The following is a 27,307-nucleotide window of genomic DNA, read 5'->3' as shown; positions in this document are numbered from 1 at the left end:
TTTTTAATACCATTGCGGTGAGGTGTTTTTAATACCATTGCAGTGAGGTTCTTTTAATAACGTGGTGGTGAGATGTTTTTAATACCATTGCGGTGAGGTGTTTTTAATAACGTGGTGGTGAGGTGTTTTTAATACCATTACGGTGAGGTGTTTTTAATACCATTGCGGTGAAGTGTTTTTATTATCGTGGAGTTGAGGTGTTTTTAATACCATTGCGGTGAGGTGTTTTTATTATCGTGGAGTTGAGGTGTTTTCAATACCATTGCGGTGAGGTGTTTTTAATACCATTGCGGTGAGGTGTTTTTAATACCATTGCGGTGAGGTGTTTTTAATACCATTGCGGTGAGGTGTTTTTAATACCATTGGGGTGAGGTGTTTTTAATACCATTGCAGTGAGGTGTTTTTAATACCATTGCGGTGAGGTGTTTTGAAAAACGTGGGGGTGAGGTGTTTTTAATACCATTGCGGTGAGGTGTTTTTAATACCATTGCGGTGAGGTGTTTTTAATACCATTGCGGTGAGGTGTTTTTAATACCATTGCGGTGAGGTGTTTTTAATACCATTGCAGTGAGGTGTTTTTAATACCATTGCGGTGAGGTGTTTTGAAAAACGTGGGGGTGAGGTGTTTTTAATATCATTGCGGTGAGGTGTTTTTAATACCATTGCGGTGAGGTGTTTTTAATACCATTGCGGTGAGGTGTTTTAATAACGTGGTGGTGAGGTGTTTTTAATACCATTACGGTGAGGTGTTTTTAATACCATTGCGGTGAAGTGTTTTTATTATCGTGGAGTTGAGGTGTTTTTAATACCATTGCGGTGAGGTGTTTTTATTATCGTGGAGTTGAGGTGTTTTCAATACCATTGCGGTGAGGTGTTTTTAATACCATTGCGGTGAGGTGTTTTTAATACCATTGCGGTGAGGTGTTTTTAATACCATTGCGGTGAGGTGTTTTTAATACCATTGCGGTGAGATGTTTTTAATACCATTGCGGTGAGGTGTTTTTAATACCATTGCGGTGAGGTGTTTTTAATACCATTGCGGTGAGGTGTTTTTAACACCATTGCGGTGAGGTGTTTTTAATACCATTGCAGTGAGGTGTTTTGAATAACGTGGGGGTGAGGTGTTTTTAATACCATTGCGGTGAGGTGTTTTTAATACCATTGCGGCGAGGTATTTTAATACCATTGCGGTGAGGTGTTTTTAATACCATTGCGGTGAGGTGTTTTTAATACCATTGCGGTGAGATGTTTTTAATACCATTGCGGTGAGGTGTTTTTAATACCATTGCGGTGAGGTGTTTTTAATACCATTGCGGTGAGGTGTTTTTAATACCATTGCGGTGAGGTGTTTTTAATACCATTGCGGTGAGGTGTTTTTAATAACGTGGTGGTGAGGTGTTTTTAATACCATTGCGGTGAGGTGTTTTTAATACCATTGCGGCGAGGTATTTTAATACCATTGCGGTGAGGTGTTTTTAATAATGTGGAGGTGAGGTATTTTTAACACCATTGCGGTGAGGTGTTTTCAATACCATTGCGGTGAGGTGTTTTTAATACCATTGCGGTGAGGTGTTTTTAATACCATTGCGGTGAGGTGTTTTCAATACCATTGCGTTGAGGTGTTTTTAATAACGTGGTGGTGAGGTGTTTTTAATACCATTACGGTGAGGTGTTTTTAATACCATTGCGGTGAGGTTCTTTTAATAACGTGGTGATGAGGTGTTTTTAATACCGTTGCGGTGAGGTTTTTAATAATGTGGCGGTGAGGTGTTTTTCATACCATTGCGGTGAGGTTTTTCATACCATTGCGGTGAGGTGTTTTTCATACCATTGTGGTGAGGTGTTTTTAATACCATTGCGGTGAGGTTTTTTTAATACCATTGCGGTGAGGTGTTTTTAATACCATTGCGGTGAGGTGTTTTCAATACCATTGCGTTGAGGTGTTTTTAATAACGTGGTGGTGAGGTGTTTTTAATACCATTACGGTGAGGTGTTTTTAATACCATTACGGTGAGGTGTTTTTAATACCATTGCGGTGAGGTTCTTTTAATAACGTGGTGATGAGGTGTTTTTAATACCGTTGCGGTGAGGTTTTTAATAATGTGGCGGTGAGGTGTTTTTCATACCATTGCGGTGAGGTGTTTTTCATACCATTGCGGTGAGGTGTTTTTCATACCATTGTGGTGAGGTGTTTTTAATACCATTGCGGTGAGGTTTTTTTAATTCCATTGCGGTGAGGTACTTTTAATAACGTGGAGATGAGGTGTTTTTAATACCGGTGAGGTGTTTTTAATAATGTGGGGGTGAGGTGTTTTTAATACCATTGCGGTGAGATGTTTTTAATTCCGTTGAGGTGAGGTGTTTTTTATTCCATTGCGGTGAGGTGTTTTTTATTCCATTGCGGTGAGGTGTTTTTAATAATGTGGCGGTGAGGTGTTTTTAATGCCATTGCGGTGAGGTGTTTTTTATACCATTGCGGTGAGGTGTTTTTAATAACGTGGAGGTGAGGTGTTTTTAATACCATTGCGGTGAGGTGTTTTTTATACCATTGCGGTGAGGTGTTTTTAATAATGTGGAGGTGAGGTGTTTTTAATGCCATTGTGGTGAGGTGTTTTTAATACCATTGTGGTGAGGTGTTTTTAATACCATTGCAGTGAGGTTCTTTTAATAACGTGGTGGTGAGATGTTTTTAATACCATTGCGGTGAGGTGTATTTAATACCATTGCGGTGAGGTTCTTTTCATAACGTGGAGGTGAGGTGTTTTTAATACTATTGCGGTGAGGTTTTTTAAATTCCTTTGCGGTGAGGTTCTTTTAATAACGTGGAGATGAAGTGTTTTTAATACCGTTGCGGTGAGGTGTTTTTAATAATGTGGGGGTGAGGTGTTTTTAATAACGTGGAGGTGAGGTGTTTTTAATACCATTGCGGTGAGGTGTTTTTAATTCCGTTGAGGTGAGGTGTTTTTAATACCATTGCGGTGAGGTGTTTTTAATACCATTGCGGTGAGGTTTTTTTAAATTCCATTGCGGTGAGGTTCTTTTAATAACGTGGAGATTAGGTGTTTTTAATACCGTTGCGGTGAGGTGTTTTTAATAATGTGGGGGTGAGGTGTTTTTAATTCCGTTGAGGTGAGGTGTTTTTAACAACGTGGCCGTGAGGTGTTTTTAATACCATTGCGTTGAGGTGTTTTTAATAATGTGGCGGTGAGGTGTTTTTAATGCCATTGCGGTGAGGTGTTTTTTATACCATTGCGGTGAGGTTTTTTAAATTCCATTGCGGTGAGGTTCTTTTAATAACGTGGAGATTAGGTGTTTTTAATACCGTTGCGGTGAGGTGTTTTTAATAATGTGGGGGTGAGGTGTTTTAAATACCATTGCGGTGAGGTGTTTTTAATTCCGTTGAGGTGAGGTGTTTTTAACAACGTGGCCGTGAGGTGTTTTTAATACCATTGCGTTGAGGTGTTTTTAATAATGTGGCGGTGAGGTGTTTTTAATGCCATTGCGGTGAGGTGTTTTTTATACCATTGCGGTGAGGTGTTTTTAATACCATTGCGGTGAGGTGTTTTTTATACCATTGCGGTGAGGTGTTTTTAATAACGTGGAGGTGAGGTGTTTTTAATACCTTTGCGGTGAGGTGTTTTTAATAACGTGGCGGTGATGTGTTTTTAATAACGTGGTGGTGAGTTGTTTTTCATAACATGGAGGTGAGGTGTTTTTAATACCATTGCGGTGAGGTGTTCTTTATACCATTGCGGTGAGGTGTTCTTTATACCATTGCGGTGAGGTCTTTTTAATTCCGTTGCCGTGAGGTGTTTTTAATACCGTTGCGGTGAGGTGTTTTTAATACCATTGCAGTGAGGTGTTTTTAATAACGTGGGGGTGAGGTGTTTTTAATCGCATTGCGGTGAGGTTTTTTTCATCATGTAGCAGTGAGGTGTCTTTAATACCATTGCGGTGAGGTGTTTTTAATAACGTGGTGGTGAGGTGTTTTTCGTAACGTGGGGGTGAGGTTTTTTTAATAACGTGGAGGTGAGGTGTTTTTAACAACATGGCGGTGAGGTGTTTTTAGTACCATTACGGTGAGGTGTTTTTAAGACCATTGCGGTGAGGTGTTTTCAATAACGTGGTGGTGAGGTGTTTTTAATACCATTGTGGTGAGGTATTTTTCATACCATTGCGGTGAGGTGTTTTAAAAACCATTGCAGCGAGGTGTTTTTATACCATTGCGGTGAGGTGTTTTTAATTCCATTGCGGTGAGGTGTTTTTAATACCGTTGCGGCGATGTGTTTTTAATACCATTGCGGTGAGGGGTTTTTTATATCATTGCGGTGAGGTGTTTTTAATACCATTGCGGTGAGGTGTTTTTAATAACGTGGGGGTGAGGTGTTTTTTATACCATTGCGGTGAGGTGTTTATAATAATGTGGAGGTGAGGTGCTTTAATGCCGTTGTGGTGAGGTGTTTTTAATACCGTTGTGGTGAGGTGTTTTTAATACCATTGCGGTGAGGTGTTTTTAATACCATTGCGGTGAGGTGTTTTTAATACCATTGCGGTGAGGTGTTTTCAATACCATTGCGTTGAGGTGTTTTTAATAACGTGGTGGTGAGGTGTTTTTAATACCATTACGGTGAGGTGTTTTTAATACCATTACGGTGAGGTGTTTTTAATACCATTGCGGTGAGGTTCTTTTAATAACGTGGTGATGAGGTGTTTTTAATACCGTTGCGGTGAGGTTTTTAATAATGTGGCGGTGAGGTGTTTTTCATACCATTGCGGTGAGGTGTTTTTCATACCATTGCGGTGAGGTGTTTTTCATACCATTGTGGTGAGGTGTTTTTAATACCATTGCGGTGAGGTTTTTTTAATTCCATTGCGGTGAGGTACTTTTAATAACGTGGAGATGAGGTGTTTTTAATACCGGTGAGGTGTTTTTAATAATGTGGGGGTGAGGTGTTTTTAATACCATTGCGGTGAGATGTTTTTAATTCCGTTGAGGTGAGGTGTTTTTTATTCCATTGCGGTGAGGTGTTTTTTATTCCATTGCGGTGAGGTGTTTTTAATAATGTGGCGGTGAGGTGTTTTTAATGCCATTGCGGTGAGGTGTTTTTTATACCATTGCGGTGAGGTGTTTTTAATAACGTGGAGGTGAGGTGTTTTTAATACCATTGCGGTGAGGTGTTTTTTATACCATTGCGGTGAGGTGTTTTTAATAATGTGGAGGTGAGGTGTTTTTAATGCCATTGTGGTGAGGTGTTTTTAATACCATTGCGGTGAGGTGTTTTTAATACCATTGCAGTGAGGTTCTTTTAATAACGTGGTGGTGAGATGTTTTTAATACCATTGCGGTGAGGTGTATTTAATACCATTGCGGTGAGGTTCTTTTCATAACGTGGAGGTGAGGTGTTTTTAATACTATTGCGGTGAGGTTTTTTAAATTCCTTTGCGGTGAGGTTCTTTTAATAACGTGGAGATGAAGTGTTTTTAATACCGTTGCGGTGAGGTGTTTTTAATAATGTGGGGGTGAGGTGTTTTTAATAACGTGGAGGTGAGGTGTTTTTAATACCATTGCGGTGAGGTGTTTTTAATTCCGTTGAGGTGAGGTGTTTTTAATACCATTGCGGTGAGGTGTTTTTAATACCATTGCGGTGAGGTTTTTTTAAATTCCATTGCGGTGAGGTTCTTTTAATAACGTGGAGATTAGGTGTTTTTAATACCGTTGCGGTGAGGTGTTTTTAATAATGTGGGGGTGAGGTGTTTTTAATTCCGTTGAGGTGAGGTGTTTTTAACAACGTGGCCGTGAGGTGTTTTTAATACCATTGCGTTGAGGTGTTTTTAATAATGTGGCGGTGAGGTGTTTTTAATGCCATTGCGGTGAGGTGTTTTTTATACCATTGCGGTGAGGTTTTTTAAATTCCATTGCGGTGAGGTTCTTTTAATAACGTGGAGATTAGGTGTTTTTAATACCGTTGCGGTGAGGTGTTTTTAATAATGTGGGGGTGAGGTGTTTTAAATACCATTGCGGTGAGGTGTTTTTAATTCCGTTGAGGTGAGGTGTTTTTAACAACGTGGCCGTGAGGTGTTTTTAATACCATTGCGTTGAGGTGTTTTTAATAATGTGGCGGTGAGGTGTTTTTAATGCCATTGCGGTGAGGTGTTTTTTATACCATTGCGGTGAGGTGTTTTTAATACCATTGCGGTGAGGTGTTTTTTATACCATTGCGGTGAGGTGTTTTTAATAACGTGGAGGTGAGGTGTTTTTAATACCTTTGCGGTGAGGTGTTTTTAATAACGTGGCGGTGATGTGTTTTTAATAACGTGGTGGTGAGTTGTTTTTCATAACATGGAGGTGAGGTGTTTTTAATACCATTGCGGTGAGGTGTTCTTTATACCATTGCGGTGAGGTGTTCTTTATACCATTGCGGTGAGGTCTTTTTAATTCCGTTGCCGTGAGGTGTTTTTAATACCGTTGCGGTGAGGTGTTTTTAATACCATTGCAGTGAGGTGTTTTTAATAACGTGGGGGTGAGGTGTTTTTAATCGCATTGCGGTGAGGTTTTTTTCATCATGTAGCAGTGAGGTGTCTTTAATACCATTGCGGTGAGGTGTTTTTAATAACGTGGTGGTGAGGTGTTTTTCGTAACGTGGGAGTGAGGTTTTTTTAATAACGTGGAGGTGAGGTGTTTTTAACAACATGGCGGTGAGGTGTTTTTAGTACCATTACGGTGAGGTGTTTTTAAGACCATTGCGGTGAGGTGTTTTCAATAACGTGGTGGTGAGGTGTTTTTAATACCATTGTGGTGAGGTATTTTTCATACCATTGCGGTGAGGTGTTTTAAAAACCATTGCAGCGAGGTGTTTTTATACCATTGCGGTGAGGTGTTTTTAATTCCATTGCGGTGAGGTGTTTTTAATACCGTTGCGGCGATGTGTTTTTAATACCATTGCGGTGAGGGGTTTTTTATATCATTGCGGTGAGGTGTTTTTAATACCATTGCGGTGAGGTGTTTTTAATAACGTGGGGGTGAGGTGTTTTTTATACCATTGCGGTGAGGTGTTTATAATAATGTGGAGGTGAGGTGCTTTAATGCCGTTGTGGTGAGGTGTTTTTAATACCGTTGTGGTGAGGTGTTTTTAATACCATTGCGGTGAGGTGTTTTTAATACCATTGCGGTGAGGTGTTTTTAATACCATTGCGGTGAGGTGTTTTTAATAACGTGGCAGTGAGGTATTTTTAATACCATTGCTGTGAGGTGTTTTTATAACGTGGCAGTGAGGTGTTTTTAATGCCATTGCGGTGAGGTGTTTTTTATACCATTGCGGTGAGGTGTTTTTAATACCATTGCGGTGAGGTGTTTTTTATACCATTGCGGTGAGGTGTTTTTTATACCATTGCGTTGAGGTGTTTTTAATAATGTGGCGGTGAGGTGTTTTTAATGCCATTGCGGTGAGGTGTTTTTAATACCATTGCGGTGAGGTGTTTTTAATAACGTGGCGGTGATGTGTTTTTAATAACGTGGTGGTGAGTTGTTTTTCATAACATGGAGGTGAGGTGTTTTTAATGCCATTGCGGTGAGGTGTTTTTAATAACGTGGAGGTGAGGTGTTTTTAATACCTTTGCGGTGAGGTGTTTTTAATAACGTGGCGGTGATGTGTTTTTAATAACGTGGTGGTGAGTTGTTTTTCATAACATGGAGGTGAGGTGTTTTTAATACCATTGCGGTGAGGTGTTCTTTATACCATTGCGGTGAGGTGTTCTTTATACCATTGCGGTGAGGTCTTTTTAATTCCGTTGCCGTGAGGTGTTTTTAATACCGTTGCGGTGAGGTGTTTTTAATACCATTGCAGTGAGGTGTTTTTAATAACGTGGGGGTGAGGTGTTTTTAATCGCATTGCGGTGAGGTTTTTTTCATCATGTGGCAGTGAGGTGTCTTTAATACCATTGCGGTGAGGTGTTTTTAATAACGTGGTGGTGAGGTGTTTTTCGTAACGTGGGGGTGAGGTTTTTTTAATAACGTGGAGGTGAGGTGTTTTTAACAACATGGCGGTGAGGTGTTTTTAGTACCATTACGGTGAGGTGTTTTTAAGACCATTGCGGTGAGGTGTTTTCAATAACGTGGTGGTGAGGTGTTTTTAATACCATTGTGGTGAGGTATTTTTCATACCATTGCGGTGAGGTGTTTTAAAAACCATTGCAGCGAGGTGTTTTTATACCATTGCGGTGAGGTGTTTTTAATTCCATTGCGCTGAGGTGTTTTTAATACCGTTGCGGCGATGTGTTTTTAATAACGTGGCGGTGAGGTGTTTTTAATACCATTGCGGTGAGGGTTTTTTTATATCATTGCGGTGAGGTGTTTTTAATACCATTGCGGTGAGGTGTTTTTAATAACGTGGGGGTGAGGTGTTTTTAATACCATTGCGGTGAGGTGTTTTTTATACCATTGCGGTGAGGTGTTTATAATAATGTGGAGGTGAGGTGCTTTAATGCCGTTGTGGTGAGGTGTTTTTAATACCGTTGTGGTGAGGTGTTTTTAATACCATTGCGGTGAGGTGTTTTTAATACCATTGCGGTGAGGTGTTTTTAATACCATTGCGGTGAGGTGTTTTTATAACGTGGAAGTGAGGTATTTTTAATACCATTGCGGTGAGGTGTTTTTAATAACGTGGCAGTGAGGCATTTTTAATACCATTGCGGTGAGGTGTTTTTTATACCATTGCGGTGAGGTGTTTTTAATACCATTGCGGTGAGGTGTTTTTCATACCATTGCGGTGAGGTGTTTTTCATACCATTGCGGTGAGGTGTTTTTCATACCATTGCGGTGAGGTGTTTTTCATACCATTGCGGTGAGGTGTTTTTAATACCATTGCGGTGAGGTTCTTTTCATAACGTGGAGGTGAGGTGTTTTTAATATCATTGCGGTGAGGTTTTTTTAATTCCATTGCGGTGAGGTTCTTTTAATAACGTGGAGATGAGGTGTTTTTAATAATGTGGGGGTGAGGTGTTTTTAATAATGTGGGGGTGAGGTGTTTTTAATACCATTGCGGTGAGGTGTTTTTAATTCCGTTGAGGTGAGGTGTTTTTTAATAACGTGGCCGTGAGGTGTTTTTAATACCATTGCGTTGAGGTGTTTTTAATAATGTGGCGGTGAGGTGTTTTTAATACCATTGCGGTGAGGTGTTTTTTATACCATTGCGGTGAGGTGTTTTTAATAACGTGGCGGTGAGGTGTTTTTAATACCATTGCAGTGAGGTGTTTTTTATACCATTGCGGTGAGGTGTTTTTAATAATGTGGCGGTGAGGTGTTTTTAATGCCATTGTGGTGAGGTGTTTTTAATACCATTTTGGTGAGGTGTTTTTCATACCATTGCGGTGAGGTGTTTTTCATTCCATTGCGGTGAGGTGTTTTTCATACCATTGCGGTGAGGTGTTTTTAATACCATTGCGGTGAGGTGTTTTTAATACCATTGCGGTGAGGTTTTTTTAATTCCATTGCGGTGAGGTTCTTTTAATAACGTGGAGATGAGGTGTTTTTAATACCGTTGCGGTGAGGTTTTTAAAATGTGGGGGTGAGGTGTTTTTAATACCATTGCAGTGAGGTGTTTTTTATACCATTGCGGTGAGGTGTTTTTAATAATGTGGCGGTGAGGTGTTTTTAATGCCATTGTGGTGAGGTGTTTTTAATACCATTTTGGTGAGGTGTTTTTAATACCATTGTGGTGAGGTGTTTTTAATACCATTGCGGTGAGGTGTTTTTAATACCATTGCGGTGAGGTGTTTTTAATACCATTGCGGTGAGGTTCTTTTAATAACATGGTGGTGAGGTGTTTTTAATACCATTGCGGTGAGGTGTATTTAATACCATTGCGGTGAGTTCTTTTCATAACGTGGAGGTGAGGTGTTTTTAATACCATTGCGGTGAGGTTCTTTTAATAACGTGGAGATGAGGTGTTTTTAATACCGTTGCGGTGAGGTGTTTTTAATTCCGTTGAGGTGAGGTGTTTTTAATTCCGTTGAGGTGAGGTGTTTTTAATACCATTGCGGTGAGGTGTTTTTCATGACGTGGAGGTGAGGTGTTTTTCATGACGTGGCGGTGAGGTGTTTTTAATAACGTGGAGGTGAGGTGTTTTTAATAACGTGGAAATGAGGTGTTTTTAATTCCATTGCGGTGAGGTTCTTTTCATCACGTGGAGGTGAGGTATTTTTAATGCCATTGTGGTGAGTTGTTTTTAATACCATTTTGGTGAGGTGTTTTTAATACCGTTGCGATGAGGTGTTTTTAATACCATTGCGGTGAGGTGTTTTTAATACCATTGCAGTGAGGTTTTTTTAATTCCATTGCGGTGAGGTGTTTTTAATACCATTGCGGTGAGGTTCTTTTAATAACGTGGAGATGAGGTGTTTTTAATACCTTTGCGGTGAAGTGTTTTTAATAACATGGATATGAGGTGTTTTTAATTCCATTGCGGTGAGGTTTTTAAAATTCTATTGCGGTGAGGTTTTTTAAATTCCATTGCGGTGAGGTGTTTTTAATACCGTTGCGGTGAGGTGTTTTTAATACCGTTGCGGTGAGGTGTTTTTCATTCCATTGTGGTGAGGTGTTTTTAATACCATTGCGGTGAGGTTCTTTTCATAACGTGGAGGTGAGGTGTTTTTAATAACATTGCGGTGAGGTGTTTTTAATAACATTGCGGTGAGGTGTTTTTAATACCATTGCGGTGAGGTGTTTTTAATACCGTTGCGTTGAGGTGTTTTTCATCACTTGGCGGTGAGTTGTTTTTAATAACGTGGCGGTGATGTGTTTTTAATAACGTGGGGGTGAGTTGTTTTTAATAACGTGGCGGTGAGTTGTTTTTCATAACATGGAGGTGAGGTGATTTTAATACCATTGCGGTGAGGTGTTCTTTATACCATTGGGTGAGGTGTTTTTAATCTGTTGCGGTGAGGTTCTTTTAATAACGTGGAGATGAGGTGTTTTTAATTCCTTTGCGGTGAGGTGTTTTTAATTCCATTGCGGTGAGGTTTTTTTCATTCCATTGCGGTGAGGTGTTTTTAATACCATTGCAGTGAGGTTCTTTTAATAACGTGGTGGTGAGGTTTTTAATACCATTGCGGTGAGGTGTTTTTAATAACGTGGTGGTGAGGTGTTTTTAATACCATTGCGGTGAGGTGTTTTTAATAACGTGGAGGTGAGGCGTTTTTAATACCATTGCGGTGAGGTGTTTTTAATTCCGTTGCCGTGAGGTGTTTTTAATACCGTTGCGGTGAGGTGTTTTTAATACCGTGGCGGTGAGTTGTTTTTAATAACGTGGCGGTGAGTTGTTTTTAATAACGTGGCTGTGATGTGTTTTTAATAACGTGGCGGTGAGCTGTTTTTGATAACGTGGCGGTGAGTTGTTTTTCATAACGTGGAGGTGAGGTGTTTTTAATACCATTGCGGTGAGGTGTTCTTTATACCATTGCGGTGAGGTGTTTTTAATCTGTTGCGGTTCTCAGAACCACATGCATACATCAGCTCGTCGTCCTGAGATAGTTCTCCCATTATTTTACTTGTAGAATGTTCCCTACCTTTTGTCTCGCGGGACAGCAGGGAGTGCGTTGCGATGGGCTATTAGTTAGGTTATCAAATAATTTTTTCCCCTCCATTCCACTTCCCACTCTTCTTCTTTTCACTCCTGAGGTAAATCTTCCTCGCTTTCCCCTCGTCTCGCTTGCCACAGCGTGACGATCCACGGTGTCTTCTGCCTCGTTTGCTCCCCTCGTCTCGCTTACCACAGCGTACCACCGTCTACCCGGAGTCTCGTTTTCCGGGCGAGAAACCAGACATGGGCGGTGAGTCACGTAGGCTTAGCACCCAGGTGGGCGGAGTGTTCCAGCGTCTGGCCGAAGCCTGGCCCAGGAAGGCGGACCATGTGAAGGGTCAGAGCCAGTCGGAATGCCCGACTCGGACGATGACTTCGGATTCGGCATGGCCCCTCCCCGAACCTCTGGCTCTATAAAGCACGGAGAAAGCCTCTGTGTAAAGAAGGAATTGAGGAATATTAAGGAAAAGGAATGGGGAATTGAGGAATTGAAGGAGTGGTGAAGTGTGTTGAGAATTGTAGAAGTTTGTGTTCCTGCATCTCGTCTCCGCCCACACGATCTCGACGAATCGTCTCCTGCCTGGTTCCACCTATTGCTCCACCCTCGCACTCTGGATTCCTCCCTTCTCCAACTCAGCTCCTCCTGTTTGGAACACGATCTCCACACGCGCGGCTGTGGCCAGAACAACGTGGCTATTGTCGGGTGCCGCACCACGGAGCATCCCTCCCCTGAAACACCCAGGTACCGATAAATGTAACCTCAACTCCCTCCCTCCATGGCTGCAAGAGTCCTTTTCATTGAGGTTTATTTCTCTGTGTATGTGTCTGAGTGTGTTAGTGCCTGTCTGATAAGTAAGCCTGTAGAAGATCTTTTATTGTTGTTACTGTGAATAATCTCACGTCAAGTCTGTACTGTCTGCTTTGGTAAGTTGCTTGTATAATTGTCGCATCCCAACCCCCTCCCCCCCCAAACACCCCTCTCCTCATTCCATGCGTTACATACCCAATAAACCTTTGTTGTGCCACATGCTTTTCCTCACTTGCTGTAAATAAATAATTGTTGTAGAAATGTTCCCATCTCGCCTTTGTCTTTTCCCTCATTGGTTCAGCATGGTTCAGATCCAGGTTTAGCCGGGTTTTTATTCCCAATGGTCCGTTCCTTCGAGCTGGTACGTCTTTGGCAGTGTCGCTCGGCTGCATCCGATTCGGACAAGGCGTACTGAGGGCGTGGTTCCCCAGTGGTTAAACCACGTGGTTAATTCGGTAACCCAATTCACCCAGAAGCGGGAGGACCCGACGTCATGCGGTTGAGTTATTGGCATCCACAGTCGGTTAAGCGACCTGCCACGTCGCGGAATTATCCGTGAGCGACGGCCGACAATTCCGGGGAGTCTGGTGCGAATCGACGTAGCTTCCCTCATCTAGTGGTCTTCTCACCCGACCCGTAACAATACTGTGGTGGTGAGGTGTTTTTAATAACGTGGCGGTGAGGTGTTCTTTATACCATGGTGGTGAGATGTTTTTAGACGGCGATGTTTGTCCCACTGAAGTGACGTGTGGGGAGGTAAGCATAGCGAGCCGATCTACGTTATATATCTACTATCGAAACATGAGGAGTGTGATAAGCACTCCCCTGATCTCCATTGGACACAGTCTTTCACCAAATTATGTGGTGGTGAGTCATTATTGGTTAGATATTTATCGGTATGCCATCCTGATGAGGGCAAATAAGCCTGAAATCCGGATAGGAGGCTCCGGTTGATGTTTAACTGATGTTGACCATGTGATCTTTGTCTGTCAAACAGTCGCTAGGCTAAGGCCTCTGGATTGGAGGTGACTCTTTGGTGTAGTACTGTGTCCAATTGGAAATTGGTGGGGGGGGGGTGTGCTCGTGTGTGTGCTCGTCACACTCCACATGTTTCGGTGTGTGTGTGTGTGTGTGTGTGTGTGTGTGTGTGTGTGTGTGTGTGTGTGTGTGTGTGTGTGTGTGTGTGTGTGTGTGTGTGTGTGTGTGTGTGTGTGTGTGTGTGTGTGTGTGTGTGCGCACGCTAATGTATATAAATTGAGGCTCATGGAAGGGCAAGTTGATGGAGGGTCAGAACACAACATACTGACCATGGGTGCAGTGGGGCCAGATTTGGATAAAACGAGCAAAGGAATGAATACACAGGGAAAGTGAAGGGTAGAAAACGCAGTAATCAGCAAGCAAGAGGGATGGGGGTACAAGTGATTGTGGTTAGGGATGGGTGGTGGAATGGGGAACACGAGGTGGTGGTATGCCACTTGCTTTGAAGTCCAGGATGTGAGAGTGTAATTGAACCATCCCTGGGAAGCAAGTTTAACAAACAGGAGAAAGGAGGAAAAGAAAGAATGGAGGTTTGCAGTTGCCTGGATTTTGGGAGTTTAACCAACTTTGTTTCATTTAGAGCTTGTGGATTGAAAGAACAACCTTGATCCTCACTCGTAGTCTCCCTGGCATCTCCCGCTGGTTTGAGGTGGAGAGCCGGGATGTGGTGAGTTTGTTTGCCTTTATTTAATTTTGTCCGTTTTTGTTCTCTGCTTAACATCTCTCTTTGGCCTTTCCGTCTCTCTTCCTTTTTAGTTTTATTGTTATTATTATTATTATTATTTATGTTTTACTCTTTAAAATGAAGCTCTCTTTCATGGTTATTCGGCTTGTACAAAGCTTGGCGAAGACCGCCTTAGCTGTTCCAACACTTTCACTGCAGGTTTTTGTGAGTCCGTTGGAAAACGCCATCCAAGCACTCGAGAACAAGGCTCAGGAGTTGCGAAGCTTGGTCAGTCAGTACCAGATTCAGGAGCGAGAGCAAGGCGGACAACCGGGGACTCTCACCAGTATACAACCTCTCAGTATGTCACTCAATGGCGTCATCGATGCTGCAGTCAATGGAGGCATCTCTCGTTATCAGGAGGTAAGAATAACTTTGTAATTAACTAGAGAGGCAATTGCCCTCCCTTTTAAAATTTGTCACGGAGCATATCAAATGGATCACAAACAGCTTGCCACCACTTTAATTACCCTCCACTTGTGATAGAGTAATATATTATTTCTCTGCCGTATAAAGTGCCATCAGGAGGCACCGCATCATCCTACAGACTGGGTGTCAAGCCAGGTGTTCAATCTGCAATCTGGATATTTATACGTCGCTTTTCTTTTTTCTTGGAGTGTGCTCATTACTTCCACCTTCCCTGTACGGGCTGATCATGTAAATGACTCCAGGACCCTGCCTTTCAGACAGTACTCTGGCCAAATTCCATGGCTGTCACAATGATGAGACACTGCATCAGCAGCTCAGGTGAATATGCCTGCATGATATGCGACAGGGTCTTTTTGGTACAGCAACCCATGTTGCATCGTCTGTCCGTACCCAGTCTGCCATGGGCCTCTCTGGATCTGCTTGGGAGTGGGTTCCCACGAGCCTTCACTGACTTCATAAAGTCCCTCCCTGCCTGACTGGAAGCGAGTCCTGCTCTACCCAGCTCTGTGCCTGCGATACTTAATTTTCCTCAGTTGGGGCCGTGGCCATCGACTGATCATTGCTGCAGTTGAGCCATGATTTTGTCCGTTTGAGAGTTAGCCCGTGTTCGGGGAGTTATCAATAAGGTGGGGTGGTTTGAGAGTGGAAAGAGTTGGCTGGGGACAGAGGGGAGTGGAGGAGTATTGTGGTCGAGGCAGGGCAGAAGATTGGTACCATTGTACCTCATCCCTTATAAAACGAAGAGAAGGAGAAGAAGAGTAAAAAATATATCAGTTACTGTTTGCATCAAGATGCACTGAACAAAATATGCTCCATGTTAAATATTCAGCATGAGTAATTATTATTTGTGACTCCTATAAAATATATGAACAGAACGTTCAACAATAACGACTGATTTTCTTATTCTGCTTCCTGTTCCTTTCCACAGGCCTTTTTCTTGAAGGACTACGTTGAAAGTCACCCTGAAGATTGGGATAGGATTGTGCGGCTCCGGGAGCTGATGCATGAGCAGGTGCGAATGTGGCAACATTCGAGAACAATCTTCGTCCTCTACCCATTTGTGCTTTTCTTTATTTGGATTTTATCTTCAGGGTCTAAGGCCCATGAAGGATCTGCAGCACAAATCGTGCACTGAAACGCAGACACATACACGGGACAACACCAAATTTCTCTTTGACCAAACACAGCCATTGGCCTTAGGAGAAGTGATGCAAGTTCCAAGGTCACCTTGAGCACCGGTAACGCCATCTTTGTGACGTCGTTTTTTCTCTCTGCAATCAACGGGGCAATTAAGAAGAATTTCCCCACAACCGGCAGGGTTTGTCTGTGCTCTGTCCTCTAAATGTTGAGCCTCAAGATAGGAAACGGCACATACCATTTTTTTAATAAGGTCTTTGATGCAGCTCAGCCAGGGTCAGAATCAAGCCGCCGACCTCCCAGATTCAGAGCGGATGCTCTCACCATAACACCACCGAGTCTGGTTTTCATGTAATTATTAATCTCGTTATGTCGGTTACTTTTTTTTGAGCTAAGCAGCTGATAGAAGCTTTTGCTCAAGCTGCACCTTCTACTCACATCTTTGGTTCTTCACTGATGTGCCATGATCTTTCGGTACACTGATTTCATTGCACGTGTGTGAAGTAAGGTCCTGATGTCATGACAAAACTTGGGCTGCAATCGTAGAGATTTTTGGGTTCAAATCGAGGTTAGGGCAATGCTATTAATTATTTAATTGAAGCTCCTGGAAACAAGTGAGTCTTGAGGAGAAGTATCATGTTAGTATAGGTTTGTCGATAAAATCCAGTTGGCTCATTCATGACTTTTTAGGGAGAGGTCTCAGATGTTCTGCCTGGTCTACAAGATCCAACAATAAAGTTCCAGGATTAGAGAAAAAGAAAATTGTATTTTAAACGTACCAATTATGTTTAGTGGTTGCCTTCAAAGTAATCTCCCTGAGAGTTTATACACGTTTGCCAACATCACTGCCATGCGTCAACAGCACCCTTGGAAGTCGTCTTCTGAAAGGCCATTTAGCTCATTGGTCACGGCTCTCTGGATCTCTTCTATTGATGCAAAATTACTTCCTTCCATTGGAGTTTCAGATGTAAGTCAGATCGGACCAACGTTCCCTTTCAACATTTTCACCCGTTTCGGCAATTGATGGGCATCCCGACCGTGCGTCATCATTCACATCCATTCAGCTTTCCCAGACCTCTTGGCCTACTCAAACACACGTAATCTTGACATTGTATCTTCCCTGTATACCAGCTTCAACTTGTTGAAAATGTCTGTGCCACTTTCGTTTAATTTTACCAAAAACCTGATGATGATTCTCTGTTACATAAATTTGTCATTCATCTTCAGAACACTTGTGATTTTAACAAAACTGCAGAACAGCTACAAAACACAACCGATCGATTGCAATGGCTAACCCAGTACTAACAGGAAGATTACGATGCACATCCAATCATGAAACCCAAGGCAAACATCAGTCCTGGAACTTTATTGTCAGACCTCGTATCTATGATGTTCGTCCTTACTTTGTGATTGACTGTGAATGCCCTCCCGAGGACATTTCGGGATCGGCACCAAAATGTTGCATACGTAAAAGTCATGCTGCCAAAAGTCCCCCGAACCAAATAGGAAGGGGAACAAAATAGTATGTGTAGAGAAACCAGTGGGGATGCAGGGTGAGGGTAGTGTGCATAAGATGATACGAGACTGCTTTGCTTGGAGTAAGGAGAGTTTTGAGGCTTTTCTGCCTGCCTAGGTTCACATCCTACGTGAGGGTCTCTCGGTTCATGATAAACTGGTTACCCAAGACATGCGACCTCTCCATAACAAGCTTCTCGAGCAGTTCCAAGTGATGCAAAACAGCTTAATGGAAAAGGTGGGTAAAATACTTTTAATCTATTTTATCTTGAAGCCAGATGGTCTTCAGAGCTTCTTCGGGTGTTTGTGTGCACAATTTAATCGGCAATTAAGCAGATGAATAATGTAGCTTTTTAACTTTGATTTGGATCTGCACCAAGAAAGATTCTCGATACTCAAACCTAAAACAAGGTCTTTGACAAAAATCATGTTAAGAATGGAGGTGAGAATCCTGCACTGCCTTTGCTGACGTTTGCTTGTGTTTATTTTAGGATTCTGTTTGGCAAGCTCGCATGCCTTGTGGCTTCCACTCGCACTCCGTCAGTCCCGACCTGCTGAAGCACCTCAACCGGCACAGGTCACATGTCGCAAACACACGTTCATATTTAGGGCAGATTACCATGACACCAAGAGTGTGCAATGACAGCAGCTTGTTTGCCCACATGCTGAGTATTTCAGTTTTAAGGATCTGTGTCACATTAAAATATTGTATTATGCACTGTAGACTGAGCTTTGGTCTTGGATACTAACGAAGTGTATGAGCAGTCCATTGCCAAGCAATTTTGCAACATCCTCAATATCATTGCCACATTGAAGCAGATCTCACATTAAGTGTACTTCTCATTACACCCGCAGCCCGATGAATCTCATGGGCTTGGTTCGACATTCTGGATCATCTCTGTCCTCCCAGACATCCACCGATGCTGGTGGCATATTCTGGATGTCCGACAGTACTGGTGGAGATGGTTCCGATGAATGCTTCTCACACAAGATGCAGGTTAGGCTTCACATGGTCTGTAAGGTGATTTAATTCCATTTTCTTTGTAACACTGCAATGGGAACACCAAGGGGCTGGGATGACTGGGTAGCTCAATGATAGCATACATCCTCGTCGGGGTTTTGTCTCCAAGCCTGACTTTAAACTTTCACGAGAAGGAAGTGGTTGATTTATCCGCTATGAAAGATGAAAATGTGCTTACGTTTCGGGCGTTGCCCTTTGTCAAAGCAAAATATAAAGACAAGAAAACAGGAAGTGGGTGATATAGGGGAGTTGATGTCACCAATGACCTCACAATGCTGTGATACAGGTGAGCAACATTTATTGGTGCGAGGTGTGAGCATCATGAGTGAAATGTTGATTGAAAGGAGAAGAAAAAGAAAAGGAAGGAGGTTGTGGGGTTGATAAAGTCATGGGTATTACAATGACCGCATGCATTTGAACATTCCTGGTGGGAGATTGGAAGGTTTTTGACCAGAAAATGTCACAAACTTTTGTCATGTTTGAATGAAAAAAGGATTTTTTTTTTTGTTTGTTTTAGTATACATAGTCATGGCTTCTAGAAAAGCTCGGACACTGAACCGATCAGGACGTAACGGGCAAAAAGGAATAGTAGAGAGAAGGGAAACACCGACAGCAGAGCCGAAAGCCAAGATAAAGGGAGACTTGGACAAACAATGAGTGTGGGGAAGAATGGGGGGCAGGAAAGGATGCATTGGTTGGACAAGATGGATGGAGAAGGAAATTATCAGAAGGGAAAATGGGAAATTTGGAAGGACGATGGTTTGTGGTAGTGTGGTGTGGTGGGGTGGGAGGTTAAAAATGGTCGAAAAGATCATGGTTTTTGATTGGGGATGATCTGAGATGGTGATGAACAGCTGTCTTGAAGATTGAAAAGAATGTGGAAGTTGGTTCCACAGGTGGGGAAAACACAGAGGAAGGAAAGAGTGGAGGTTAGCAGTGGTCCTGCATTTAGATAGTTTCTCAGAAGGGGGTTGGTGGTGGATCGCATGTGCCCTGCATAAAACTTGGGGGAGGGGGAGGGACAAAGCACAGAAAAAAGCAGAAGGTGCAAGACCAAAAAGGAGGGTGTAGAAGACAGACAGACCACTGACCTGTGGGAAAGTGAGAGGCCCATAGACTCAGCTTCATCATGGGACATTCCAATAATCTTGAAGGCCTTTGTTTCCAAAGTATCAAGCTGAGCAAGATGTGAGGCAGGGGAGAGCAGCACTCCATCAAGCTGTGGACAAAGGCCTCGTTGTTGGATAGGAGTTCAGGTGTGCCAAGGAAGGACTTTGTACGATAGAAGATGCCCAGTCGGCAACTGGAAAAATGTGGTTTGCCCAAGAAAGATAATCAGTGAAAGTGAGACCCAAGAATTTGAAGGACTGAACTTCTTTGAGAGGGTTGTTGATAAAGTAGATCGGTGGGTTTGTCGTCCTGTCTTTTCGGACAAAGGGAGTGAGAGTGAGATTTGTCAGGATTGGAAGACATATTCCAAGTGCGTTGACAAGCTTATGATTTTGTCAAGGTCTGAAGAGAGGGAAGATGTTGCTGCCTGCCGATCTGAAGGATGGGGGATGACACAGCAGAGGGTGGAGTCCTCAGTAAATAGATAAAGGGGATTTTCCGGAGAGTCAGAGAGGTCATCGATGAAGATCAGGAATAGTACTGGGTCCAGAACATTCTTCTGGCATTCCATCCTTGACAGGGAGAGGAGATTAATTAATTCTGTTGAGAGCTACATGGCTATGAGATTAGAGGAAGTCAGTAACCCAAGAGTGGAGTTGGCCTTCGATGCCACAAGCAGAGAGTTTGGAAAGCAAGGCAGGATGCCAGACTGTATTGAAAGCTCAAGATTTGTCCAGAGACGGCCCTGATCTCATGTCTAATATTGAGGGCCTCCATCCATTATTGGGAGAGTCGGAGCAGCATATCCAAGGTAGAATGACCAGGTCTGAATCTGAATTGGTGATCTGAGATGAGGCTGTTGGAGAGAAGGAAAGATTCCACATCAACTGCGATGATGGTTTCCATGAACTTGCTGCTGATTGGAAGTGAGCTAAAAGGTCTGCAGTTAAGGGGATCGGTTTTTCCACCTTTTTATGTGATGCACTGATGTTGGCTAACTTCCTAGCAGATGTAGAAGATGACCGAGGGCAAATGATCGGGTGAAAAGAACAGGATGTGCAAGAGCAGCAGTGCAGGGTTTTAGGACACGTGAACTGATGCCGTCCGGTCCAGTTGCATAATTTATAATCAGAGTCGAGGGCTGCCTACTCAGGTGCACAAGACATGGGAACCAGGAGTAGTTGTTTGTGGCTGAGTAGGGTGGGTACAGAGAGTGAGTGGTTGGGGCCACAAAATGTGGAAGCAAACACAGTGTTGAGGCATTCGGCCTTTTCACGAGCAGAGTCGGCTGGAGTGCCATTTCAAGTGAGGGAAGGGATGGAAGGGGAGCATACTCCAGAAATAGACTTCAGAAGGCACCAGCAGGTTTTAGAGGAGGGAGACTAGTTTGAAAGTTCAATCTTGAGGTTGGACAGATGTTCTTTTCTGGCTCTCCTGAGAGTGGACACACACTTGTTGTGGGCTTTGGAATGCACTGAGATTGCCTTCAGTCGGGTTTGCTTTCCAGGAAGAGAAGGCAAGTTGTTTCAGAGCAACAACCTCACCACAGGATTTAGTGTACCATGGGTGGGAATAAGGGTAGGATAATTGAAGACGAGATGGGATGAATCTGTGTACAAGAGAGAGCAGGTTTCTGTGGAAGAAATCCCAGGTCGAGTTAATATCAGGGACAGTAGATATGGGAGACCAGTGCTGAACAGAGATGGCTGCTTGCAGTCCTTGCCAATCTTATTGAGTGAGATGCCAAACTCGCTGGCGCTAAGGCAGCTCTATGAGAATTGCCAGAGAGATGTTGACTTTCACAAGCATATGATCAGATAAATCATTTGGAGCAGGAGACATTTGCAGGGAGGTTTGTCATCTCCGAGTCCAGAAGAAAGGATTTTTCCATTGGAATAAATCTAGGTTGGAAAGTTCACAGATTGAGTCAGTCCCATGGAGTCACAGAAGTCCTTTGCTGAAATTCCATGGCTGGTGAGAGAGTAACGAACACCCAGCCAAGTTGTGTGGTGACAAATGCAACCGCCACATGTGAGGAAGAGAGAGTTGAGATAAGTGGTTACAAGTTGGTCCGAGATGCGGATGTAGAGATCCGTATAGAGAGATGTGCTTGCGGTGAGTGGAAGGCATTGAGAGTGAGGGAGGGGTGAGGAATGGAGAAGCCGATTGGTATGAAGCTTTGAGGGGGGGGAATGGAAAGAGGGGACATGGAGTGGAGGTATGTTGATTCCAAATTCCCAAATTGGACAAACGGAGATGGAGATCACGGGATGGGACGAGATATAACGGCAACATGGGGACGAAGATATAACAGTAAAACACGACCAATCCAGTGAGGAAAACGTAGCTTTAATGTGGTTTTAGCGGTGGCAGCAGATTCGATCAACACTTGGAAAAATCCCCGAACCGGAAGGGTTGGAAATAATAATAATGATAACATTTGAAGTATTTTAATGATATATCGATAATTTTCACAAGCCTGGTGTTGGCGCAGTGGTTAGGGCAGCGGCTTGGGATCCAAAAGGTCCTGAGTTCAAGCCCCGTTGGGCCACTGAATTAATACACCAGGGGGTCGACTCAGCCTGTCATCCTTCCAAGGTCAGCGAAATGAGTACCAGTGTACTGGGCCGGTGTATACCCCGGTTAAAATAGGTGTACCATATCCCTGTGTCGTAAGAGGCGACCAGGGTTGCGTCAGGAAGGGCATCCGGCGTAAAACATGTGCCAAATCACTATGCGGATCATACGGATGATCCGCTGTGGCGACCCCGAAAGGGAGCAGCCGAAAGAAGAAGAAGAAGAAGATCGATAATTTTCACCATTTTTCAATCCGATTCCTATCTATTTTTTCTTCTTGAGTTTGTGTGCTTTGCCTTTGTGCAATTCAGTCTGCCTTTCCTGTCATCCATCTTGGTCAGGGTCCTCAGTGCCACGGAGTCACGTATCCTGACAGTTGGTTCATCCTGACAGTCTTGCAGTTAAAATAATTATCCAGAAAAAATTCAGAATTGTACATAATGGATCGATGATGCAGAACTGCCGTCGTCTTCTCTCAACCACTTCTTTTTTTGTCCCCCCCGCCCCCCCCCCCGATGAGGTCGGAGACGAGGGACATTAAAATGATCTCCGACTGACCGATCACCTGTCCATGTACTTTTGTGTACGTGATATTTCAAAAACCGTTCAACATTTCTCTTTCATATTGCACAGATCTATTCCTCATTACATGATCTAAACCTGATTAGATCATGGCTGTGATTGGCTGAATTATGTTGCCATGGCAACCATCTCGTTAACTTGGCTTGTGTATGTGATATTTCAAAAACCATTGAAGATTTAGCTTTGATATTACACACATCTATTCTTCATACCACCCAAAAGGTGTGGGACCGAGAGTATCAGCTCTTTTTTTTTTTCATTCAAACATGACAAAAGTGTGAAATTTTCCGGTCAAAGGCACATTACCTTCCAAACTCCTACCATGAACATTCAAATGCATGCGCCATCATCATACCTGTGACATTATCAACTACACACATCAATATTACCAATCATTTGTTGGTTTAACTTTGGCTTAACAGTTAGCTTAGCTTAACGTTGTTGGCTTAATGGTTAAGTTGTTGGCTTACTGCTTAAGGTAGCTGGCTTAAGATCTTCGGGTCTTGAGTTTGTGCCCCTGTCGTACCGTTAAATATCACCAGGTGGGTTGACTCAGCCTATCATCCTTCCGAGATCAGTAACATGAATTCCAGCCTACTGGAAATGGGTAACTGCATCAGGGACACAACTGCGCTCCCAGCAATGATGCAACCAGCAGCCACAAGCTGTATTCAAAATGATGACAATTTCACCATTACCACCTCCAATGTAATTTACTGCATTTAAAGTTCACTTTGCAATCAACTTTAGATCAGTGAAACTGGACGATGGCTTGGAGACCGCTTCCGTTAAAATCTCAAAAATATCATCTATCTATAATTCCAGCAGTGTGTGTGTGTGTGTGTGTGTGTGTGTGTGTGTGTGTGTGTGTGTGTGTGTGTGTGTGTGTGTGTGTGTGTGTGTGTGTGTGTGTGTGTGTGTGTGTGTGTGTGTGTGTGTGTGTGTGTGTGTGTGTGTGTGTGTGAGAGAGACACCGCTGTTTCTCGACAACCACTGGTCCGATCTAATTGAAACTTGCCAGGTATATTGCTGGTGACCTGAGTATGTGCCTTTTCAAGGTTTGATATTAATTGGACAAGTGGTTCCCAAGTTATGGCCATTTATTTACCAACCAATGACAGGACACGTTGCTGCGTCGGTGTGGCCGTTGGGGAAGAGATCCTCATTTACCAATGACAGGACACGTTGCTTGGCGTTTTGCACCCACAGTATCTATCTTCTATCTATAATTCCAGCAATCTCTGTTTGTTTGCCTTTTCAAGGTTTGAAATTAATCGGACAAGTGGTTCCCAAGTTAGAGCGCGTTCCCCATTACGGGTTACAACGTACGGACTTCCGGATAGTGATGACTTACTGTATTCTAATAATTTCTCGATTTCTTATGCGCATTTATAGATAAACACAATGCCCCAATCCAGTCGTCGTTTACGAGAGTGAAGGGAATGGCCTGTGTGGTTGTTTGAAAGTTTTTTTTTTTTTTTTTTTGCATGTACGGCCACGCACGTACGGGCACGCGAGAGCGAAAGAACGGCCTGCGTGGTTGTTGTTTCTGGCACGCGGTTTGAAAGTTTTTATTTATTATTATTTTATTTTTTTGCACGTACGGCTACGCACGTTCGGCCACGCACGTACGGGCACGCGAGAGCGAAGGAACGGCCGGTGTGGTTGTTGTTTCTGGCACGCGGTTTGAAAGTTTTTATTTATTATTATTTTATTTTTTTGCACGTACGGCCACGCACGTATGGCCACGCATGTACGGGCACGCACTAGTATCTAACAATAATGACATCCGTAAACTGGACGATGGCTTGGAGACAGCTTCCGTTAACATCTCAACAATATCATATCTAACAATAATGATATCCGTAAACTGGACGATGGCTTGGAGAGCGCTTCCGTTAACATCTCAACAATATCATACCTAACAATAATGACATCCGTAAACTGGACGATGGCTTGGAGACCGCTTCCGTTAACATCTCAACAATATCATATCTAACAATAATGACATCCGTAAACTGGACGATGGCTTGGAGACCACTTCCGTTAACATCTCAACAATATCATATCTAACAATAATGACATCCATAAAGTGGACGATGGCTTGGAGACCGCTTCCGTTAACATCTCAACAATATCATATCTAACAATAATGACATCCTTAAAGTGGACGATGGCTTGGAGACCGCTTCCGTTAATATCTCAACAATATCATATCTAACAATAATGACATCCGTAAACTGGACGATGGCAGACCGCTTCCATTAACATGTCAACAATGTCGGATCTAACAATAATGACATCCGAAAAGCAGTCTATAGTCATTTCAACCTTGCAGGACACAAATGTGGTTTACCATTCTTCGATGGCAGCAATGACTCTTGGAAACAAAGAACAGAACTTTTCAACCAACACATCACTCCTGATGCTCACAGGTTGGACCTATAGGTGTTGCTCATCTGTATCACATCAAGGGTGAGGTCTTTGGTGACATCACCTTCCCTGTATCAACCACTTTCCATTTCCCTCTCTTTTGCTTCGACAAAGGGTATAGCCCAAAGCATTAACACTTTTTCATCTTTCACGGTCAACAAATCAACCATTTTCTTTTTTTATTCTCTTGTGCTACTCGTGCAGAACGCGAGTTCTGTGCTCGAATTGGCAACTACATATATAACCTGTCACGCCCTGGTGCTTTGTAGGGGGGTTGCATCAATGAGTACACTGTCCTTTGGATGGAATGTTAAACCGGCTCTCCTGTCTGCAAGCATTCACTTTTGGAAACTAGAACGGCAATCAGTCGAGTGCGCATCTCCGCTAGGCTGAAGAGTTTACGTTTTGTATCCCACTGATAGGTCGGATCTGCACCCAGACCTGAACCAAATCTAATCGGCTTGTTCTTGTCACCTACCCAACTCATCCATCAAGTTTCGTCCAAATCCGTCCGCAACTTTTTGAGTTATCCTGCTCACATACAGACAAACAGAGGGGTGAAAACATGACCTCTGTCCACCTTTGGTGGCAGAGTTAAAAAAAACATATCACACTTTACACTTCATAAAGATTAGGCCATCGCGTGCAGATATTGCAAATTCTTACCCTGATATGCAGGATGGAAGAGAGAGGGGGGGGCGGGGGTAAAGAGAAGAGACTAAGTCATTGCATCAATGGCTTAGCGGACCCCCAAAAATTATTCAGTCAGCAGCCAGGTGCTTTATATACGCATGAATGAACTAAGGGGTTTGAGCAATGTTGGTGTAAAATAGGTTCAAATAGATTGTTTGAGACTTCCTTGCCAATTGTTCTCTTCCTGGATTTTCTATTGGCTGCTTCCAGGCAAGTCCGTCAACCGGCAGCCTCGTATCAATCCAGTCTGCCCCAGGCCACGTGTTCAGCGCTGCTCCTTACAACAACCATGGTAAGCTGAACATGACTTCCAACACCGCTCCTCTTCCTGAATCAATTGAACAATGTCATTCGAGCATTTTAATCAAATAAAAGAAAAAAAATGACAATCAAGACAGAAGCCCTTGTTTTGCCATTTGGAATCTTTATAAAGAAATGCATTAAATGCACCGGTTTGGTTGACATGTTCATTCGTTTTTATCTCTCTGAAGCATCACCCTTGTTCGGTGACCCTCGTGGTTCTCTTGCTTTGCCATCTTCGTTGCTTCTACTGCCAAAGGAAAGGCCCGCCAGTGCCCTCTACCCTCCAACCTATGAGCGTAAACAGGTAGCCTCCGCTGAACATGTTCATGAATTGTAATATGCCTTTGTTACAATGGTCGTTATTTGAATACTACTAAAACTGTCATCATGTAGTGTCAAAGGTGTGAAAATGTTTAAATTTAAATCTTTCTCCCTTGCCATTATTTCAGATGAACTTGCAACAAAGCCTGCTGCAGCAGGTCCGTGGACCAGGAAAGCCAAACAGTGACCCAAACCTCTCCACTGGAGACAGAGGTAACTTTTTCCCTCATCACCTCCCTTGGAAGACCCCTTTTCCAAACGGACCCGACTGATATGGATTTGTTTGTTTAAAAACGGATTTTCCTTCCAAAGCACCATTCATTATAACAGGCCAAACAATACCACAATTGTTCTTTATAATGGTACTCTAATGTATCAACCAAGTATAGCTTTGGGTGCAGGGCTGGTAGGATGGCCTTAGACGCTTAGAGGTACACACACTCACTTCTAAGCTGTATATCTTGGGTTTGAATCCCAAAGCAACAACAAACTGTCATCCCAGTGTTTCACAGGCAGTGATTCATCAATGTGTGTGCCGTCCCTCGGAAGGATGTTAACCTGGGCGTCCCATATGCCTGCATTGGTTGGTGGACGTTAAAGATCCCACGGTGTCCTTCACGAAGAGTAGGCGAGCTATCGCTGGCACCATGAACAAATTACAAATTCCTTCCCCAACCGGCAGAGGACATTGCATCAGTGGCACGGCCACGCCCTCGGTCAATGATGCTACCCCACAACCTTGTGCTGCAGACGAAATAAGAAGGGCACTGCAAGGCCATTTAGTTTAATACCCAAAATAGCTTGCTTGGAGGACGGGGATATTCAAAATGCATTCTGGACAAGACGGGTGTCATGGTCTTCGACTCAGGAAGTCAGGGTAGGAATTTGGAATTTGTTCGTGGTGCCGACGATAGCTCACCCACTCTTCACGAAAGACACATGGGATCTTTAATGTCCACCAACTAATGTCCATCCAAGGGACGGCGCGCACACACCGATGAACCACCCTGCCTGTGAATCACCGGATAACAGTTTGTAGC

At 43.2% G+C, this 27,307-nt stretch overlaps 1 protein-coding gene across 6 annotated transcripts in view; it reads left to right on the top strand.

The window, feature by feature from the left end:
- Positions 1-27,307, top strand: part of DOCK4 (dedicator of cytokinesis 4) — a 289,016-nt gene that overhangs the window by 253,466 nt on the left and 8,243 nt on the right. For all 6 annotated transcript variants that reach the window (XM_085894107.1, XM_085894106.1, XM_085894104.1 and 3 more), the window contains 9 exons: positions 14,003-14,089; positions 14,306-14,509; positions 15,504-15,587; positions 17,346-17,465; positions 17,719-17,804; positions 18,083-18,224; positions 25,854-25,935; positions 26,135-26,250; positions 26,396-26,480. In XM_085894107.1, coding sequence (XP_085750233.1) covers positions 14,003-14,089; positions 14,306-14,509; positions 15,504-15,587; positions 17,346-17,465; positions 17,719-17,804; positions 18,083-18,224; positions 25,854-25,935; positions 26,135-26,250; positions 26,396-26,480 — 1,006 coding nt within the window. The remainder of the gene's footprint in view (positions 1-14,002; positions 14,090-14,305; positions 14,510-15,503; positions 15,588-17,345; positions 17,466-17,718; positions 17,805-18,082; positions 18,225-25,853; positions 25,936-26,134; positions 26,251-26,395; positions 26,481-27,307) is intronic.

Source organism: Eptatretus burgeri, chromosome 9 (genome assembly GCF_056783735.1).
Source record: "Eptatretus burgeri isolate ZD-2024b chromosome 9, Ebu_testis_v1, whole genome shotgun sequence".
NCBI classification, from domain to species: Eukaryota; Metazoa; Chordata; class Myxini; order Myxiniformes; family Myxinidae; genus Eptatretus; species Eptatretus burgeri.
The sequence above is the reverse complement of the archived record's forward strand: the minus strand, read 5'-3'. Positions and strand labels throughout refer to the sequence as shown.